Consider the following 21,106-nt stretch of genomic DNA (forward strand, 5'->3'; position numbering starts at 1 on the left):
TGTGCAGAATGGCGGATGCAACATATCGTTACGTTGCATCAAGTGGTGTGTACCTAGGTTTAGTCTGCATGGACAGTTTAATTCTCTGTAGGTGGCTATCGCCCATAGGGCAGTTTCAGGGCTATGTTATGCAGTAAACATCAGTTTATCACAAAGAACTATTAAGTCAGCTTTAGTACAAACTAATGTTTACGAGAGACAGGATTTTATAAGATTTGGCAGTCAAAACATTTATTAGAATAGTAAAACAGTAAAATGTGTTAAAGCAACAGACTCGATACAAATTATTAAAATCAATGACATAAAATAATAGGACAGGTGAATAAGGATTACAATCACTTGATTTTAGTTGAATGAGTAGTGCATGTGTTTGCCTTATACAAAACGGTGAATTATTGGCAGGTCCGACGGTGAGAAAGATGATCTTCGGTTAAACTTTTGCACATGAGGTTTTCCATGGTTCATAGGAATTGGCTGGTCACGTATCCATGTTCTGCTATATATTATATAGATTACATTCTTTAACCAGATGATGGCCAGGTAACGAGGTACAAAAGAGCAATTCATTCTTCTACGTATGTAGATCAGATAACAGGGCAGCAGAGTCAGAAGTTTGTATTTGCATCTGTACAAATTAGGTATAAAAGGCATATATCTCTCGCCATAGGTAACCTGCCAAAACGCGGTTATAGAACTAACCAAGAAATGTGGCAGGGAATTTATTCATCTAGCGATGGCACATAGCAGCTGGAAGCCAATCACCATCCAAGGATATACTCCATTGCTTTAGATACAATACTCTCATCCTTTTTTGGCGTCTGTTTGTCAGATAATACCTACAAAAAAAAAACAAAAAAAAAAAAATCAAAAGTTAAAAAAAAATGTTGCATAGATTCTAAAGGAAGTTTTTTTGTTGTCAAGATGGTTCCTGTATATCTGTCGCAATTGCAAAACTAATACAAATTAAAAATTTTCTCCTTAACTGTAATTTACCATGAATAGGGCAGGTTACGCATACCCCTTTCAGATATAGGCCAAACACCCATGTTTTTTTTCCCCTGTGCACATGCATTAACCCGAGTCCCGCTTATGTTTGAAAGGGTCTGACAAGGTTAACAGTCCCGAGTCCACAACCCTGCAACCAACCAGGGCCATTCCCAAGACTTGCAACTTGGGTCAGGACTAAAACAAATGAATTGGTGGGGGAAGACAGTAACGCTTGGACATGAGATTCTCTCCAAGAGTCCGCTGTAAGCTGGTAGACATGGGTCACTGGAAGACCCAGGTCCTGTGTGAAAGGTGACATGTAAATGGGGGGTAATGGTGCGTGTACAAGGGGCGGTTTCGGCTTATGGCAGATATCGGCTAGAAACTGCCAGGTGGCATGAACCTACGATCTAGCCATCGTCATCGCAAGAGCATATACACACGGTGCGATTTGCACTAACTTTTCTAACGATTTTTACTATATAGTCAAAATCGTAAGGACATATCGCAACGTGTGTATGGGGCTTAAGTACAGAAAAGCCTGGCTTCAACCTGTGGTATTACAGGAAAGGTTGAATAGCACAGTGAATAAACAATAGATCAAAAAGGTGGAATACACATTTAATCATTCTTGTAATGTAAGAAGTCTGTCCAAGGCCAATATATACCAAAGAACTCAAACTGAAGGGCACCTGTAAGATTTATATATTTGTAAATGGAATTAAAGAGGAACCTGATCTCACTAACGCTTGGTGAAAGTAAAACCAGGTGGCACATTATTTCTTCACTTAAATCCACAAATGTTCATGTCACAGCAGAGATGGCTAGTTATTATATTTGTGTTGCCTGGCTGAGATCATACAAACAAGCACCCATATCTTGAATTGTCTTAATACAGCAGAGCAATTTAAATAGAAAGTACAGGTTTCACCTGAAGACCATCTATTAATTAATCCAAATTGGTTGCCAAGAGTTTTTGGTTCAAAACAATTCCAGCCAACACAGACATACCTGGTAGTCACTAGTTGAAGCTTTGTAAGCCGCAGCAAGAGGTCTCATTGCGGATCTTGGAGTACCAACTTGTTGAGTGGGAGTACCTATGGTTTTAACTGGTGGTGTAAAAACTGAAGAGTATGAAGAAACTGAAGATTTCTCGCTGCTTTCCATAACACTCTGAAAAGGAAAAGAGGGAGAGCGTCAAGTCATAGAAACATAGAATTTGACGGCAGATAAGAACCACTTGGCCCATCTAGTCTGCCCCTTAAGTCCACTAAGGGAAGTTAAAGAACGGCATTTATGAGGATGTTTGGATTGCAATAGCAGACCATTTAACTACACCAGTTAAAAAGCATTGCCTATCTACCCTATGTAACAAACCAATATCAATTATATTCTTTATTCCTTATTTAAAACTTCCAATACCCAGCATTCAGACAGTTCCTGTTATCCTGTTATGGCCAGAGCTTGCCTTTCAGGAGACCCAGGTGGAGAAGGCATAAGGACGCGATAAACCAGTGATAATGCAAGGTGATAAACGCACCAGCCAATCAGCTTCAATATGTAAATTAACAGTTAGGAGCTGATTGGCTGGTGCGTTTATCACCTTGCACTTATCACTGGTTTATCACTTCCTTATGCCTTCTCCAGGTAATGTGGAGGAACAGTGTTGTACATAGAAAGCCCCGTCAGACCCATCTCATGGCCGAGAGCTAAAGAGACATCACCGCCACTACACCTGAACCTGTGACAGTCACCAACAGACCTTTGCCACAGAAGCAGGTCTTAATGGGGGTACTCACGGAGAGATCCATGCTTAAAATCTAAGCAATCTGACTAGATTGCTTAGATTTTAAGCACAGATCACTTATGTGTACCCCCCTCAGCGATAGCAATGCGAGGCCCCGCACATCGCTATCGCCGGTGCTAGATTTCTAGCACGTCGCTCATTTCACTCGCTGGGTGAAATGAGCGGCCCCCGTCCTCCCCTGCATCGCTCAGCACACTTCGCGCTGTGCTGAGCGGCGGGAGAGATGTGTGCTGAGCGGTTCGCTCAGCACACATTTCCCATCTATATGGGCCTTTAGAGAATTGTACAAGACATAAATGGATTACTGAAGGTTGGGAATTAATTCACTTTTCTTACAGACATAAAAAATTATGTACAGGGCCTATTAGCTGCACTCCTGTAGAACTCTTCTGTAGGTCTCAGTCCAAACAATCTCTAATGCACCTTATTGCCAAACAGTGTTCTAATAATGAGAATAAACAGAAGTGCATGTATTTACTATACTCCATTCACAGAGAAATTACATTTTAAACATATAGGTACTCAAACACCAACTTTTTTATTGGTATTTTAATCAAGTATTTTTATTGACAGTTATAAAACCTAACTCACAGCTTCTGCTAGAACAGACACCAGATTTAAGGATACAGATTCTACGATGGCCCATATTACAGTAGACTACATTTGGTAATAATAAATATCACCATAAATAGTATTGCCTATGACACTGAACCATGTTAGAAGGGAAAATGGTACACACGTTAGTTTGGGGTTGGGTGGTAGAGGTCAGAAAAATAGAGGCGGTTCATCGTTTAAAAAAAAAAACCACACACCAAGAAAAATGTGCAGCAGAAAGTCATCCAGCGGACCATATTTTATAGTATTGGGCCATAGAATTTCTGCTCATAGGAGTGAATTTTTGTGACAGACTGTTACCCATTTAAGAAATCAAGGTTACTCCAGGGCCACCCACGTTCTGGCTAGAATCGCCTTTGCTTGGGCAATAATTATTCATGTGTTACAAGGCAAAACTATCCAGTGCTAGGGAAAGAAAGGAAAGGGATGTACACATCAGTATGATGGAGTCTGGATCCTACTCTGACAGACTACTAGGAGGTGCCAGAAAGGCCGACTTGGTCTGCTTCCGTAAAAAGCGACGCATTCACGGTGATGGGACAACAAATACTGTACAATTTACAGATTTATGCCACTTATTTATTTATTTATCAGTTATTTATATAGCGCACACATATTCCGCAGCGCTTTAGAGAGAATACTTGGCCAGTCACATCAGTCACTGCTCCAATGGAGTATACAATCTATGTTCCGTACTACATGTACACACACACACACACACACACACACACACACATTCATGCAAGGGGATCCAATTAACCTACTAGTATATTTTTGGATTGTGGGAGGAAACCGGAGTACCCGGAGGAAACCCACGCAAGTACGGAGAGAATATACAAACTCCACACAGTTAGAACCATGGTGGGAATCGAACCCATGGCCTCAGTTCTGTGAGGCAGTAATGCTAACCATTACACCATCCGTTATAGCAGTGGTTCCCAAACTTTTTTGAATCATGGCACCCTAGAGTATCAGATTATTTTTTTTACGGCACCCCAAAGCCAATAGTTTCATATTGAAAAATTTAGAAAAAAATATTAAAATTAAGTAAATTGTTTCTATATGTCATCCTTAAGGTAACTTATGTGGTGAGGGACAAGATTTGCTTCTGATTGTCAATATATTTTATGATTGTCAGCCATTAACACTAGTTTTGCTTTTTAAATTGACCATGCAGAATTTGAATTGGTTCTGGACCACCAAGCCGAGGCACCCCTGCATGTGTCCCGAGGCACCCCAGAGTGCCACAGCACACAGTTTGGGAACCACTGCGTTATAGTTAAAGCAGTCGACACCCCAGTGTCCTAAAGATGTCCCAGTGTCCGTATGAGAAACTGCATTTATAAAGTTGTATATAATACTAATATGCACTTGTGAAAAGTAGGATTTTGGTACTTACCAGGTAAATCCTTTTCTTTGAATCCATAGGGGGCACTGGAGTACTCTTGGATATGGGCGGCGTAGCAGAACAAAGGCACTGAATATTTAAATTTAGAACTCTCCACCCCTCCATATCCCTAGAGTACCTCAGTGTACGAACCCAGTGTTTTTACTGAGCGAACTACTATAGAGAGGGTGACAATGGAGAATTCCTATAACATAACGGACAACAACAAAGTTGACCCATAACGTTAGTGTCAACTAAACAGTTGACAGCATAACCGATAGACCTTTATAGTTTGAACCAATCGGTGAAAATGTGTTACCATAAGCTCCTTTGAGCTTAATACAAACCAGGTAAAACGTGTTACCCTAAGCTCCTCTGAGCTTAAAACAACCCAGGTAAAACTGCTCTGGGTGGGCGTCCAGTGCCCCCTATGGATTCAAAGAAAAGGATTTACCTGGTAAGTACCAAAATCCTACTTTCTTTTTCATCCACTAGGGGTCACTGGAGTACTCTTGGGACGTACCAAAGCTTCCCTCGTGGGCGGGAGAGCTGTTTGACACTTGTAACAGTAGGCAGCCAAAGCTAGATGCTGATGCCGCAACCATTCATAACGTGTAAACGTGCACAAACGTGGTGCACTGAAGGCTATGTAGCCGCGTCGTAGACGCTCCACGACCCGCTGGGTCTGACATTCCCACAGAACCTGTGGGATGAGCTATTACTGACGTAGGCGATTGTAACTTAGCCTTAAAGTAAGCATGACTTGTAGTCATTATTGTAACTTAGCCTTAAAGTAAGCCTGACTGAGAAACTGGCTAACCCCAGTTGGCAGCATTATAGAGAACAAACAACGTATCCGTATCACGTACTGTAGACGTTCGGGACATATATAAACGCGTAATGCGTGTACCACATTCAGAATTCTAGAATGTGCTGTCAACACAGGAACCACTATTGGTTTATTGATGTGAAGAATAATAAAGCGGAATTCGTCCGAAGATCTGCTTTGTCATGAGAAAACTCAAATACGGTGGCTTGGAATACAAGGCACCCAAATATGAAAACAAAACCCTTGCCGAAGCTAAGGCTAGAAGAAAAATGTTTTCCCAAGTGAGAAACTTAATCCCCATTTATTGTAAGGGTTCAAAATATGAAAACTGTAAGAAATCTGAACCCAACCTCAAGTCACCTGGCGCTGTAGGTGGGATAAATGGAGGCTGCACTTTGATGACACCTTGTAGAAAGGTGTGTACAGACGCAATAGAGTCAAACGTCTTTGAAAATAAGTTGACCACACAGATACCTGCACCCTCAGTGCAGATAAACGCAGTTTTCCATCCCACCCCGTTTAACAGAATACGGGTAACTTGAAGGATGATGTCGGAAACTTCCGAGCTTTACCACCTATGTAAGCACACCAAATTTTGTAATAATAAGCTGCCTTAAGCGGCTTACTAGCTCGTAACATGGTTGGTATAATACTGTAATGCCCTATTTCTTTTCTTAAGAGGGCGGTCTGAACCCTCACCCCGTCAACCGCAGCTGCGGTACATAGGTAATAGGTACATAGGTAACTATGGGTAAAAGAACGTTCCCTGTTGTAACAGGCTGGACGTATTATGAGCGGGCCAAGATCGTGTGCAAGTATTCCTTGGAGATTCGAGAAGCAAGCTCTCCGAAACCCATGAGATATCACTAGTATGACTGTGACGAACTGTCTTATGATCCGTTTTGGCAACGGAGAGAGCAGCGGAAAATGGTGGAGCCAGATACACGATGCTGAATGACCACACGAATGTGAGAGACTCCACCGCCACTGCCCTTGTGATCTGTTGTTTTGTACACATACTGAGCTGTAATTGTGGCGAGATGCCATCATGTATACCTGAGGGTAACCCCCTTCTGTGGACTCACATATGAAACACCTCTGGATTTAATGTCCAGTTTTCAGGATCTAAATCCTGACGGGTGAGATCATCTGTCTAACAGATGTCCACTCACGGAATGAACCCCGTTGACATTATCACATAATGGTGTTCTGGGCAATTGAGGATTCGAGTTACCTGCCGCATTGCCATGCGGCTTCTTGGTTCTCCCTGGTTGTTGTGTATGCAACTCCCGTTGCGTTGTCTGACTGTTGGTCAGACTGAAAGCGAAGCATGTAGTGCATTGTAAAATGCACGGAGTTTCAGGACATTTATCGACAGCAATCTGTCGTGATCCGTCTCAGAACCTCTGTCGCTGATCTTTTTTAACTAGAACTCCTGAACCTCTGAGACTCTCGTCCAGATTATATACACCCTCGCCCCTCTGTGGGAAACGCGAGTGAAGGCCGGCGAACTAAATCGCTTTGAAACACATCATTATTCTTAACAGGCGAATCCAGCAATGTACCGCTAGTGCGCGTGTTGGCGAATCCAGCAATGTACCGCTAGTGTGCGTGTTTGGCACTAATTACTAGATGTACATTTGTTCTTGCTGGTGTAGTAGGTAAATGTCTTCGATTTACCGTATTTATAATCTTACCTAGGAATTGACGTCGTTTAGACGGAATTAGATGCGATTGTTTTTGAACTTGATCTGCCACCGCAGTATACATTAGTAGCGCAAGTTAGAGGAACTTTGTTGAGACAGAGTTCTTATGAGCAGATCGTCTAAGATAGAGGAACTCTGTTGAGACAGAGTTCTGAGATGAGCTATCATCACCAACATCACTTTGGTAAATACCCGAGGCGACAAGAAACGGTAGACCTGAAATGGTTAATGGTTGTGGCGTTTTGCAAACGCTAGAACCTGTGATGAACAAACCGGAATGGGTAAATACGCATTGTGAAGATCAAATGCAATTATGCAATTTTGTGGCTCTAATAAGCAAAATACTAACCGCAGAAATTCCTTTTTCAAACTGCAGTAAGTGACTTGCTGATTGAGATTGCGACGGAGCTGTCTGGTTTTGCTCAAACAGAGGGGAATAAGTAACCCTGACTCTGTTGGTGTACTACTGCCTGGATTATAAAGACAGCTGAAAACCAGCAGAGACTAAATGGCAACCTGCCAAACCGTTCGACAGAGGCAGTCTTGTCCTTTAATCTGTAAATAGCTGAGACATCCATGAGTTGAAGTCTGGAACCCCCGCAAATGTAACATGTAAAGACGCGCTTCCACAATTGGAAAAGAGGTCATCAAACCACTGGCTTGCTGACTGTAGCGTCCTGTCGTTACAAGGCGTGACTGTCTTGTACCACCGCCTGGAAAAAACTGAAGTCTAAAGGGACTAAACGCCGGCACAAGTATTTCCGTTTTGATACTGAATGCGGTAATGGCTGAATATCAAATTTAGGACCAAACAAGCTCTGGCCTTGTCGTGCTGAAACTAGCGACGGTGAAAAGTGAGAATCAAAGTAACCGGCGTTAGTAGAAGCTTTACAGATATACTCTGCAGCTTCTTTTAACAGTTATCTCATTGTTTGCATACATAGAGTCTAGTGACCCAAATGTATCTTGGGTCTTTATAATGTTTGACACAGACGCATTTACCAATGGCGGATCGCGTCATTTTGGAAACGATTAAATAGTGGTCAAAGTCTACTCAGTCTTTGTAAAAATGGAGACATTGACTCACTGGGATTTAGCAATGTACGTCAACAACCCCGCACTATCTGAGTGCTGGTCTAATGTACCCTTCTCACTCGTAGTTATCGGTGTGAGATCGGACATAGAATCGTGCATTAAATTATAAGACCAGTTAAATAAACACCCTGGTACCCAAAGGGAAATTGTCTTTTGTTAGAGCAGGCGGAGTACTTCCGAGACTCCGATGTTACCGCTCTTTTAATTTGAATTGCCCATGCTTATAGGATTTTTAAAATTATTTTTAGTCTGCGCTAGAGCCTTACTCGCTATGCAGACAGACACCACAATAGGCAACGGACAGACACTTGCACGACTTATTGAAGTTATTATGTGTCATATATATATTTTATTGTATATGAAACTCATGGTTGTTCCTCTCTACGGAAATCTTTAGTAAAAGGCGAAAGATTTATTCGCTCTGAAGAGAAACAAGAGTATTCTAATGTGAAAAGCAGTTCACATGGGCATGTGAAACCCGAACCAAATTCCCACTAACACCCCTGCGCCTCTGGTGGCTTAGAGATGTAAGGCAGGAATGTTCCAGAATTACAAACTGGAAAACAACAGGAAGCATGGTTAAAATGGCCCCTTTGCCATGCTGACCCTGATAATCACAGAACAAATTACAATTGTTTCCGTGTTAATATATTATACAGTATAATCACAGGCCGGGTACAACACATGCTCTATGAATAAATATATCTAAGCTCATAGCCTATGATAATTACATACATTAATATATTTATACAGCATTAATATAGGCTCAATAGCCTATTATACAGTGATACCACCGACCTTAATATAGGCTCCCTAGCCTATTTACAGTGTTAATAACAGCCATTAATATATAGGCTCAATAGCCTATTCACAGACAGTAATATAGATTCAATAGCCTATTACTGCCAGGACAGGTACAATACCTTATAAATACCTGTGATATATATATATATATATATATATATATATATATATATATACCCTGCTGTTGATATATTTGATCCGCCAGCTTCCACCGTGCCTCTTCCCCTCTGTAACGCGGTGTCTGCGGGAAGCCTGCACTGGCATGTCACCGTCTCTGTACTGAGACTGAGGGAGCTGCGGCTGTATGGCGCTGGGCGGCCGGACGTAGCTGGGCGGCCGAACTCTCTGCGGGAGGCCTGCACTAGCACTTGTGGATGGAAGGTGCCGGAGCGGCGGTCATACTGAGACTGAGTATGGCTTCCCCCCTGCTGTGCGGCCGGACGGAGCTGGGCGGCCGAACGGAGCGCTGGGACGGGCGGCTTGATGTCACCGTCTCTGTGTGTTAGACGTAGCGGCTGGGCTTGGCGGCGTATGAGCGGCGAGGCAGCATATTAACCCCAACATAGCGGGGCGGCAGCCTGCGCTGACCGCCCCGTTCCCCAGCCTACCTTGCTTGCTCCTGATCATGGCTGCGACGGGGCTTCTTATGTGTAAGCTCCGTCCAGCTTCAGTGATGTGACTCATGGCTGTGACGGGGCTTCTTCTGTGTAAGCCCCGTCCAGCTGTGTAGTCCTGGCTGCGACGGGGCTTCTATGTGTAAGCTCCGTCCAGCTTTCAGTCAGCTTCCAGTGATCTATGGCTGCGACGGGGCTTCTTCTGTGCAAGCTCCGTCCAGCTCTCTAGTCCTGGCTGCTCTTTTCAGGAGCAGTGGGCTGTCTGTGGCTGTGAGGGTGCTCTTTGTGAGGACCGACACGCCATGCGCTGCCCGTGCAGCGGCACTATCCCGGACCCATGTCTTTCTTGAAACTGGGAAGGGATGTGCTCTTAAAAAAAAATGAAAAATAAAAATGAAAAATAAAATCTTCCAACAAGTGTGGGAATCCCACAAGCCGATGTTAGTGCTTTGAGCACAGAAAAAACACTGGGTTCGTACACTGAGGTACTCTAGGGATATGGAGGGGTGGAGAGTTCTAAATTTAAATATTCAGTGCCTTTGTTCTGCTACGCCGCCCATATCCAAGAGTACTCCAGTGACCCCTAGTGGATGAAAAAGAAATGTTAATGTTTATATTAAAAAAAGGTTGTGCCCCCCCCCTCTCACCAATGCACTATTACCCTTACCTTATCAATGCAAGGCTTCACACCAATCATAATACAATCACCAAATATCCTGCCATCTTTACTTAATGCCTTCCTGGCCTGTAACTTAGATTGGTACTGTATGTGCATCCAGTTTCCAGTGTTTGACATCTGTAGAAAAAAACAAAACGATAACAGAAAGGTTCTGACACAGAAAAACTATAAAAAAAAAAAAAAAAAAAATCAATAAATAAATACTCACCACATGTTTTATTACATTGCCATACTGAGCGAACTGCAGCAAAATATAAGAAGCAGAGGCCTGAGGAAACCTGAAGACAAAAGTTCCAGTGTTACCATATATACATAAAATATATATATATTTTTTTTTTTAAATAAAACATTCAAAGAAAATGAGGTCACAAATTTGTACAACAAGGATGATTGCCAGCGACAAATATACTGAATTATAAAGGAGTTATCCAACACTTTCACACCAGAACACAGGCTCACTGAACACTCTGCTCGAAACAATGTTCACACTGCAGGCTGGACACGGGTTACTGCCGGGTCGTCACTTTGCTGGCGCTTGGAGAAGACCTTGTTTCTAAGCATCAGTGATCCAGCTCTCTGCATACTCTTAGCACAACTCGGGTTGCACTGTTCCCACCGCAGGCTACCCAGGTTGGCGTCGGGGTTCGACCATGATCAGATTCCCGGGTAACACAACTTGGGTACACCCTTTAACACAAAACCAGGACCCGGGTAGATCAGCAATATCCGAGGCTTGGTGTGAAAGAGGTATAAGCCACCTTAAACCCTGCCTAGTTATTTGGGAAGGGTTCCCACACCAAATCACCGCCACCGGTCAGAAGTAGTCCCTGTCTGCCTACACTTCAGCGATTCTTGCATCTAATGGAGCCTGGAGCCTTAGGTCACATTATTTGTCAGATTTCAGGACAAAAGGCTATATCTATATAGCATGGAAAGTTTCCTGGTAGAAAGTACTGCTAGGCAAAAACTTTACCTTTACATAGTATATGTCAATTCACGATCAGTACAAGGACCCCCCCAATAATGTCTGTGTACTGCATAACAAGGAACAGAAATAAGTAGACTTCGGCTAAACCTATCTTCCGATGGAATGTAGTAAAAATTGTTGACAAAATACTGACAGTGGAATACAGACAGTCAGAATCCTAATGGGAAGTACTGGTGTTAGGGTTAGCATTAGGGCTAAGGATAGGCTTCGAATACTCGCAGGGATCAGTCAACATTGTCATCAGGAACCCGACTGCTGGTATTTAGATACCAGCCCGATTCCACGCAATGTACAGCAATGAACAGCTCGTCCAAAATCTAAATCTTACTTACCCAAAAACTGTTATCCACGTATCATCTAGCTGGTCGTCAGACGTCAGAGCATCTCCCTGTGTGTAGAAGGGATCCAGCTGAGCAGGTGACAGTGTTGATTTTCTACTTTGCCCAAAGTTTGCCGGACTGAATACACTTGTAGCTGTTTACACAAAAAGTTTTCACCCATTAATAACAAGCGACGACAAAAGCCGACATCACAAATAGTTAGAGCTATTCATAAGGCTGGATTGGTTCAGAATGTGTACCCTGACCAACTGTAAGCACTCTGGGCTAAACGTAGTGTTTCCACCAACCACTGGTCCTAGAACGGTCACAAGAATAAATGCCAATATTGCAGATTAAAAGTTTCTGGTGATTTTAACGGACAACACACACACACTGAGATAAGGACAGGGAAAGATTGCGGCTTGTGGTGCAATGAGGACATCTACTGACAAAGTATTAACAGTGCAATTAGTATTCCCTTTTTCCTTCTTTCAATGTCTCACATAAACTGGCAATATGCTATACAATTATCTGGCAATATAATCTGCCAGATCTGGCTGGTTGGAATGAAAATCTGGTAATGGATTAGAGCAAGTGACAGTCGACCATTTGCTCCCAAACACTGGAAAGCTAACAAAAACTGTCAGTCAGAAAAATTGGTTACATCACGGACAAGTTTTGTCCATTTTCCAGTGTTTGGGAGCAAATAGTCAATTGTCATTTGCTCTCATCCATTACCAGATTTTCATTCCAACCAGCCAAATCTGGCAGATTATCAGTCAGATAATGGTATAGTACAGTGCAGTGGCGGAACTGGCGAGCGGTGGGCCCAGGTGCGACAAAATGCTTTGGGACCCCCCCCAGCAACAATGGATACCTAGCAACAGTGCCGTAACTAGACATTTTAGCACTGTGTGCAAGAAAGGCATCGGAGCCCCACCCCTGCATGCAAAACAGTGGCAGTGTGCGCCGTAGGCGCACGCAAAAATACATAGTGGCGTGGCTTCGTGGGGAAGGGGTGTGGCCACAAAATAATACCAATTCATAAAACGGTGCACAGTAGTCTCCATTATTCAAATTACGCCGCACAGTAGCACCACTACACCAGGTAGAGACCCTTTTACACCTTACGGCCGACAGATTCCCCCTTTTTACACATCACGTCAGGCAGATTCCCCCTTTTTACACATTGCGGCAAAGATTCCCCCTTTTTACACATTGCGGCAAAGATTCCCCCTTTTTACACATTGCGGCAAAGATTCCCCCTTTTTACACATTGCGGCAAAGATTCCCCCTTTTTACACATTGCGGCAAAGATTCCCCCTTTTTACACATTGCGTCAGGCAGATTCCCGGAAGACAGCCTATAGTGAAGCAGAGGGACAGCAGCAGCGCCTCAACCAGTAGCAAAGCGCTGCTGCGGCTCCCTCCTCCCTCTCCTCTCCGTCCAGGCGGCTGTGTGCTGCGGGCAGCGGTAGCCCACAGCGGCATGTAATGAGTCAGTTTGACTCATTACATGCTTTGGGCCCCTGGACAGTGGCGGGCCCCAGTGCAACGCACTGGCGGGAGTTCCGCCTCTGGTACAGTGGTTCTCAAACTGTGTTGAATGACGGCGCCCTAGAGCATCAGAATTTTTTTTCACAGCACCCCTAGGCCAAAAGTATCTTATTGAGAAATGTGGTAAGAAATATTAAACAAATTGTGTTTATATGTCATCCTTAAATTGTATTGTGTGGTGAGGCACAAGATTTGCTTCTGTTTGTCCACATATTTTAGGATTGACAGCCACCATTAGCACTGCTTTTGCCTATAACATTGACCATAAATAATTTGAATTGGTCCTGGGCCACCAATCCAAGTCACCCCTGCAAGCGTCTCCAGTCACCCCAGGGTGCCACGGCACACAGTTTGAGAACCACTGCTATAGTGTATTCCCAGTTTAAGGAGGTGATCCAACTGAATGCGATGACACATTGTAGCCAGGCATCATCGCTAACATTTCCTTACACTCATATTGTAATACATTTTACACAGACTCAAACGTCATACAAATATTTAACACAATTGTTGTGTACAAATGTTTCCTTCAAATAAATACACATAAGGAAAAGGCAAGCCCACGCTCTTATTCTACTTAAAAACACATACAGAATTGTTAACATAAAACCAACCAAGAATATAGACACTGCTGTGATTTAGTGTTATAAGGGTGACTGTACTAAGTGTGCAATTGTTTCATATGTATGAAGGATTTTATATAACAATACAGAGTTATGCAAGGGCTGAGCTTATTTTTATATCTGAGAATAGAAGAACTGACTCATCAGTTCTTTCACCATTAAGTAATTAGACAATATGCTGGTTACACCCCACATGAAACTAAAGTGTTTTTTGTTTTGTTTTTTAATGTTTTGCTATTGTGAATGAATACAGGGTATATGCTGCCATAGGGACACCATACAACAGCGACGGATTGTCGCAATTCAGCGAACCCCAGATCCCGGGGGTTGTTGGACCGGTGAATGAGTGCGATTAGCAAAGCGGTAATTTTTATACATGGAGAATGGCTGGCGGTCGGCATTTCTGATCTGGCTTGGGCAGCCAGCCGTTAGGCGTATGGAGGCCTTCACACGGCTTGTGTTTAGACTTTAGCTTTTGTGGTGGGAGGTTACCGGGCCTGATAAACGTCACCGATCACATGCATGTTACCCAAACAATCAATGAGGCTAACTCAATTAGGAGCAAGGCGGGGAATGGCGCAGAAACGTCATCTGAACTCGCCCACCTTGTGGCCCAATCTCACCCCAGACTCGTGGGTTTTGGATTGTGCTCTATGGGGCTGTGAACAAAAATCCACAAGTCCAGCAGTACTGCGAGTGTGTCATAGACGCACTTACTCATGGATGCCACTTAGTGGTTCCTTATTAAATTGACCCCAATGTGTACAGGCTGCAAGCTGTGTGGATCCATAGCTAAAGAGTTGTATTCACATTTATGCAAGTTATTGGAGAATTATGCAGGAGTCTAATAGGGGGACAAAATACAACACTATACTGTGAGTTCTGTTACCATCCACCCCATGAACCTGCTGTGAATTCCATGGCTAGAACCACTGATTACTTCTGTACTTACCAGTGGCTATATTTACTAAGCAGAGGTGGATTATGAAAATCACTATTTCTTGATGGGTTTGAGATCAAAATGTAAAGTGCCTCTAACATTAAGTGCAAAATACACTGGGCTTTGCACTTAAAATTAGTTTTGCTTTAAATGTTGTAACTTAAACCCACCAGGAAGGGGCAGCTTACTAAAGCTGTCACTTTGTAAATATACCGACCGCTCTGCATTAAATTTGAAGTAGGTGCACTATCTGTATCGCCATGTTATTCAACACTATTGTCACATCTCTGTTGGGTAACTGGAGTACCGCGTTTGAGAACCACCGACATAGCCATCGATGGTTATACTGTGCACAGGTGCAGAAGCATTCAGTGCTTCGCACACAGTAGCTGAACTATGGAAACTACCTCCAGGTGTACACAGCTGCCAAGAAGTAGTTAGCCATTGGCTGGGCATCGGAAAAATGCCTCCAATTGCTGTCAACCATCAAATACCTGCAATTTCATGGGAAAAGTTGCCAACCATTGACTTCCCATGTTTATTCCTACTCCTTAACCCCTCCCTTCAAAAATAAGAATTTACTTACCGATAATTCTATTTCTCGTAGTCCGTAGTGGATGCTGGGAACTCCGTAAGGATCATGGGGAATAGCGGCTCCGCAGGAGACTGGGCACAAAAGTAAAGCTTTAGGACTACCTGGTGTGCACTGGCTCCTCCCCCCATGACCCTCCTCCAAGCCTCAGTTAGGATACTGTGCCCGGACGAGCGTACACAAGGAGGAAGGATTTATGAATCCCGGGTAAGACTCATACCAGCCACACCAATCACACCGTACAACTTGTGATCTGAACCCAGTTAACAGCATGATAACAGAGGAGCCTCTGGATAGATGGCTCACAACAATAACCCGATTTAGTTAACAATAACTATGTACAAGTATTGCAGACAATCCGCACTTGGGATGGGCGCCCAGCATCCACTACGGACTACGAGAAATAGAATTATCGTTAAGTAAATTCTTATTTTCTCTGACGTCCTAGTGGATGCTGGGAACTCCGTAAGGACCATGGGGATTATACCAAAGCTCCCAAACGGGCGGGAGAGTGCGGAGGACTCTGCAGCACCGAATGAGAGAACTCCAGGTCCACCTCAGCCAGGGTATCAAATTTGTAGAATTTAGCAAACGTGTTTTCCCCTGACCAAGTAGCTGCTCGGCAAAGTTGTAAAGCCGAGACCCCTCGGGCAGCCGCCCAAGATGAGCCCACCTTCCTTGTGGAATGGGCTTTTACAGATTTTGGCTGTGGCAGGCCTGCCACAGAATGTGCAAGCTGAATTGTATTACAAATCCAACGAGCAATAGTCTGCTTAGAAGCAGGAGCACCCAGCTTGTTGGGTGCATACAGGATAAACAGCGAGTCAGATTTTCTGACTCCAGCCGTCCTGGAAACATATTTTCAAGGCCCTGACTACGTCCAACAACTTGGAGTCCTCCAAGTCACTAGTAGCCGCAGGTACCACAATAGGTTGGTTCAGATGAAACACTGAAACCACCTTAGGGAGAAAATGAGGACGAGTCCTCAATTCCGCCCTGTCTGAATGGAAGATCAGATAAGGGCTTTTACAGGATAAAGCCCGCCAATTCTGACACGCGCCTGCCCGAGGCCAGGGCCAACAACATGACCACTTTCCATGTGAGATATTTTAACTCCACAGATTCAAGTGGTTCAAACCAATGTGACTTTAGGAACCCCAAAACTACATTGAGATCCCAAGGTGCCACTGGAGGCACAAAAGGAGGCTGTATATGCAGTACCCCTTTTACAAACGTCTGAACTTCAGGAACTGAAGCTAGTTCTTTCTGGAAGAAAATTGACAGGGCCGAAATTTGAACCTTAATGGACCCCAATTTTAGGCCCATAGACACTCCTGTTTACAGGAAATGCAGGAATCGACCTAATTGAAATTCCTCCATCGGGGCCTTACTGGCCTCGCACCACGCAACATATTTTCGCCAAATGCGGTGATAATGCTTTGCGGTTACATCCTTCCTGGCTTGATCAGGGTAGGGATGACTTCATCCGGAATGCCTTTTTCCTTCAGGATCCGGCGTTCAACCGCCCTGCCGTCAAACGCAGCCGCGGTAAGTCTTGGAATAGACAGGGTCCTTGCTGGAGCAGGTCCCTTCTTAGAGGTAGAGGCCACGGGTCCTCCGTGAGCATCTCTTGAAGTTCCGGGTACCAAGTCCTTCTTGGCCAATCCGGAGCCACGAGTATAGTTCTTACTCCCCTCCGTCTTATAATTCTCAGTACTTTTGGTATGAGAGGAAGAGGAGGGAACACATACACTGACTGGTACACCCACGGTGTTACCAGAGCGTCCACAGCTATTGCCTGAGGGTCCCTTGACCTGGCGCAATACCTGTCCAATTTTTTGTTTAGGCGGGACGCCATCATGTCCACCTTTGGTTTTTCCCAACGGTTTACAATCATGTGGAAGACTTCTGGGTGAAGTCCCCACTCTACCGGGTGGAGGTCGTGCCTGCTGAGGAAGTCTGCTTCCCAGTTGTCCACTCCCGGAATGAACACTGCTGACAATGCTATCACATGATTTTCCGCCCAGCGAAAAATCCTTGCAGCTTCTGCCATTGCCCTCCTGCTTCTTGTGCCGCCCTGTCTGTTTACGTGGGCGACTGCCGTGATGTTGTCCGACTGGATCAGCACCGGCTGACCTTGAAGCAGAGGTCTTGCTTGGCTTAGGGCATTGTAAATGGCCCTTAGCTCCAAAATATTTATGTGAAGTGATGTCTCCAGGCTTGACCACAAGCACTGGAAATTTCTTCCCTGTGTGACTGCTCCCCAGCCTCGCAGGCTGGCATCCGTGGTCACCAGGACCCAGTCCTGAATGCCGAATCTGCGGCCCTCTAGAAGATGAGCGCTCTGCAACCACCACAGGAGAGACACCCTTGTCTTTGGTGACAGGGTTATCCGCTGATGCATCTGAAGATGCGATCCGGACCATTTGTCCAGCAGGTCCCACTGGAAAGTTCTTGCGTGGAATCTGCCGAATGGAATTTCTTCGTAGGAAGCCACCATTTTTCCCAGGACCCTTGTGCACTGATGCACTGACACTTGGCCTGGTTTTAGGAGGTTTCTGACTAGTTCGGATAACTCCCACCTTTTTCTGGACTGTGTCCAGAATCATCCCTAGGAATAGAAGACGTGTCGTCGGGATCAGCTGCGATTTTGGAATATTGAGAATCCAACCGTGCTGCCGCAACACTACTTGAGATAGTGCTACCCCGACTACCAACTGTTCCCTGGATCTTGCCCTCATCAGGAGATCGTCCAAGTAAGGGATAACTAAAACTCCCTTCCTTCGAAGGAGTATCATCATTTCGGCCATTACTTTGGTAAAGATCCGGGGTGCCGTGGACAAACCAAACGGCAGCGTCTGAAACTGATAGTGACAGTTCTGTACCACAAACCTGAGGTACCCTTGGTGAGAAGGGTAAATTGGGACATGGAGATAAGCATCCTTGATGTCCAGAGACACCATATAATCCCCTTCTTCCAGGTTCGCAATCACCGCTCTGAGTGACTCCATCTTGAATTTGAACCTTTGTATGTAAGTGTTCAAGGATTTCAGATTTAAAATAAGTCTCACCGAGCCGTCCGGCTTCGGTACCACAAACAGCGTGGAATAATACCCCTTTCCCTGTTGTAGGAGGGGTACCTTGATTATCACCTGCTGGGAATACAGCTTGTGAATGGCTTCTGCTGCAGCCTTTTTCCTCTCCCTCTGCCACGGGGCAGAAATGAGGAGACTTTTGCCCGCTTGCCCTTATGGGGCCTAAAGGACTGCGCCTGATAATACGGCGTCTTCTTATGTTGAGAGGCTACCTGGGGTAAAAATTTGGATTTCCCAGCCGTTGCCGTGGCCACCAGGTCTGTTAGACCTACCCCAAATAACTCCTCCCTTTTATAAGGCGATACTTCCATATGCCTTTTGGAATCAGCATCACCTGACCACTGTCTTGTCCATAACCCTCTTCTGGCAGAAATGGACAGCGCACTTACTCTTGATGCCAGTCGGCAAATATCCCTCTGTGCATCACGCATATATAGAAATGCATCTTTTAAATGCTCTATAGTCAGTAATATACTGTCCCTATCTAGGGTATCAATATTGTCAGTCAGGGAATCCGACCAAGCCACCCCAGCACTGCACATCCAGGCTGAGGCGATTGCTGGTCGCAGTATCACACCCGTGTGAGTGTATATACATTTTTAGGATATTTTCCTGCTTTCTGTCAGCAGGTTCCTTAAGGGCGGCCGTATCCGGGGACGGTAGTGCCACCTGTTTAGACAAGCGTGTGAGCGCTTTATCCACCCTAGGGGGTGTTTCCCAACGTGCCCTATCCTCTGGCGGGAAGGGGTATGATGCTAATAATAAGAATTTACTTACCGATAATTCTATTTCTCGGAGTCCGTAGTGGATGCTGGGGTTCCTGAAAGGACCATGGGGAATAGCGGCTCCGCAGGAGACAGGGCACAAAAAGTAAAGCTTTAGGATCAGGTGGTGTGCACTGGCTCCTCCCCCTATGACCCTCCTCCAAGCCTCAGTTAGGATACTGTGCCCGGACGAGCGTACACAATAAGGAAGGATTTTGAATCCCGGGTAAGACTCATACCAGCCACACCAATCACACTGTACAACCTGTGATCTGAACCCAGTTAACAGTATGATAACAGCGGAGCCTCTGAAAAGATGGCTCACAACAATAATAACCCGATTTTTGTAACTATGTACAAGTATTGCAGATAATCCGCACTTGGGATGGGCGCCCAGCATCCACTACGGACTCCGAGAAATAGAATTATCGGTAAGTAAATTCTTATTTTCTCTATCGTCCTAGTGGATGCTGGGGTTCCTGAAAGGACCATGGGGATTATACCAAAGCTCCCAAACGGGCGGGAGAGTGCGGATGACTCTGCAGCACCGAATGAGAGAACTCCAGGTCCTCCTTAGCCAGGGTATCAAATTTGTAGGATTTTACAAACGTGTTTGCCCCTGACTAAGTAGCCGCTCGGCAAAGTTGTAAAGCCGAGACCCCTCGGGCAGCCGCCCAAGATGAGCCCACCTTCCTTGTGGAATGGGCATTTACATATTTTGGCTGTGGCAGGCCTGCCACAGAATGTGCAAGCTGAATTGTATTACACATCCAACTAGCAATAGTCTGCTTAGAAGCAAGAGCACCCAGTTTGTTGGGTGCATACAGGATAACAGCAAGTCAGTTTTCCTGACTCCAGCCGTCCTGGAACCTATATTTTCAGGGCCCTGACAACATCTAGCAACTTGGAGTCCTCCAAGTCCCTAGTAGGCGCAAGGCACCACAATAAGCTGGTTCAGGTGAAACACTGACACCACCTTAGGGAGAGAACTGGGGACGAGTCCGCAGCTCTGCCCTGTCCGAATGGACAAACAGATATGGGCTTTTTTGAGAAAAAAAACCACCAATTTGACACTCGCCTGGCCCAGGCCAGGGCCAAGAGCATGGTCACTTTTCATGTGAGATGCTTCAAATCCACAGATTTGACTGGTTTTAAACCAATGTGATTTGAGGAATCCCAGAACTACGTTGAGATCCCACAGTGCCACTGGAGGCACAAAAGGGGGTTGTATATGCAATACTCCCTTGACAAACTTCTGGACTTCAGGAACTGAAGCCAATTCTTTCTGGAAGAAAATCGACAGGGCCGAAATTTGAACCTTAATGGACCCCAATTTGAGGCCCATAGACACTCCTGTTTGCAGGAAATGCAGGAATCGACCGAGTTGAAATTTCTTCGTGGGGCCTTCCTGGCCTCACACCACGCAACACATTTTCGCCCCATGTGGTGATAATGTTGTGCGGTCACCTCCTTCCTGGCTTTGACCAGGGTAGGAATGACCTCTTCCGGAATGCCTTTTTCCCTTAGGATCCGGCGTTCCACCGCCATGCCGTCAAACGCATCTGCGGTAAGTCTTGGAACAGACATGGTACTTGCTGAAGCAAGTCCCTTCTTAGCGGCAGAGGCCATAAGTCCTCTGTGAGCATCTCTTGAAGTTCCGGGTACCAAGTCCTTCTTGGCCAATCCGGAGCCATGAGTATAGTTC

The 21,106-nt window shown here is 44.9% G+C and overlaps 1 protein-coding gene and 1 non-coding gene across 3 annotated transcripts in view; both read right to left on the reverse strand.

Annotated features, from left to right (window-relative positions):
- Nucleotides 1-214: 214 nt before the first annotated feature.
- Nucleotides 215-21,106, reverse strand: part of NUP35 (nucleoporin 35) — a 66,812-nt gene continuing 45,920 nt past the window's right edge. For both annotated transcript variants that reach the window (XM_063933314.1, XM_063933315.1), the window contains exons 5-9: nucleotides 11,844-11,985; nucleotides 10,732-10,801; nucleotides 10,512-10,640; nucleotides 1,999-2,160; nucleotides 215-836 (exon numbers count right to left, since the gene is read on the reverse strand). In XM_063933314.1, the coding sequence (XP_063789384.1) occupies nucleotides 759-836; nucleotides 1,999-2,160; nucleotides 10,512-10,640; nucleotides 10,732-10,801; nucleotides 11,844-11,985 (581 nt within the window). In that variant the 3' untranslated portion in view covers nucleotides 215-758. The remainder of the gene's footprint in view (nucleotides 837-1,998; nucleotides 2,161-10,511; nucleotides 10,641-10,731; nucleotides 10,802-11,843; nucleotides 11,986-21,106) is intronic.
- On the reverse strand, nucleotides 8,755-8,867 carry LOC134946891 (U5 spliceosomal RNA). The gene has a single exon (XR_010182464.1). It is a non-coding gene; the product is annotated as a U5 spliceosomal RNA (small nuclear RNA).

The sequence above is a fragment of the Pseudophryne corroboree genome, chromosome 7 (genome assembly GCF_028390025.1).
Source record: "Pseudophryne corroboree isolate aPseCor3 chromosome 7, aPseCor3.hap2, whole genome shotgun sequence".
Lineage (NCBI taxonomy): Eukaryota > Metazoa > Chordata > Amphibia > Anura > Myobatrachidae > Pseudophryne > Pseudophryne corroboree.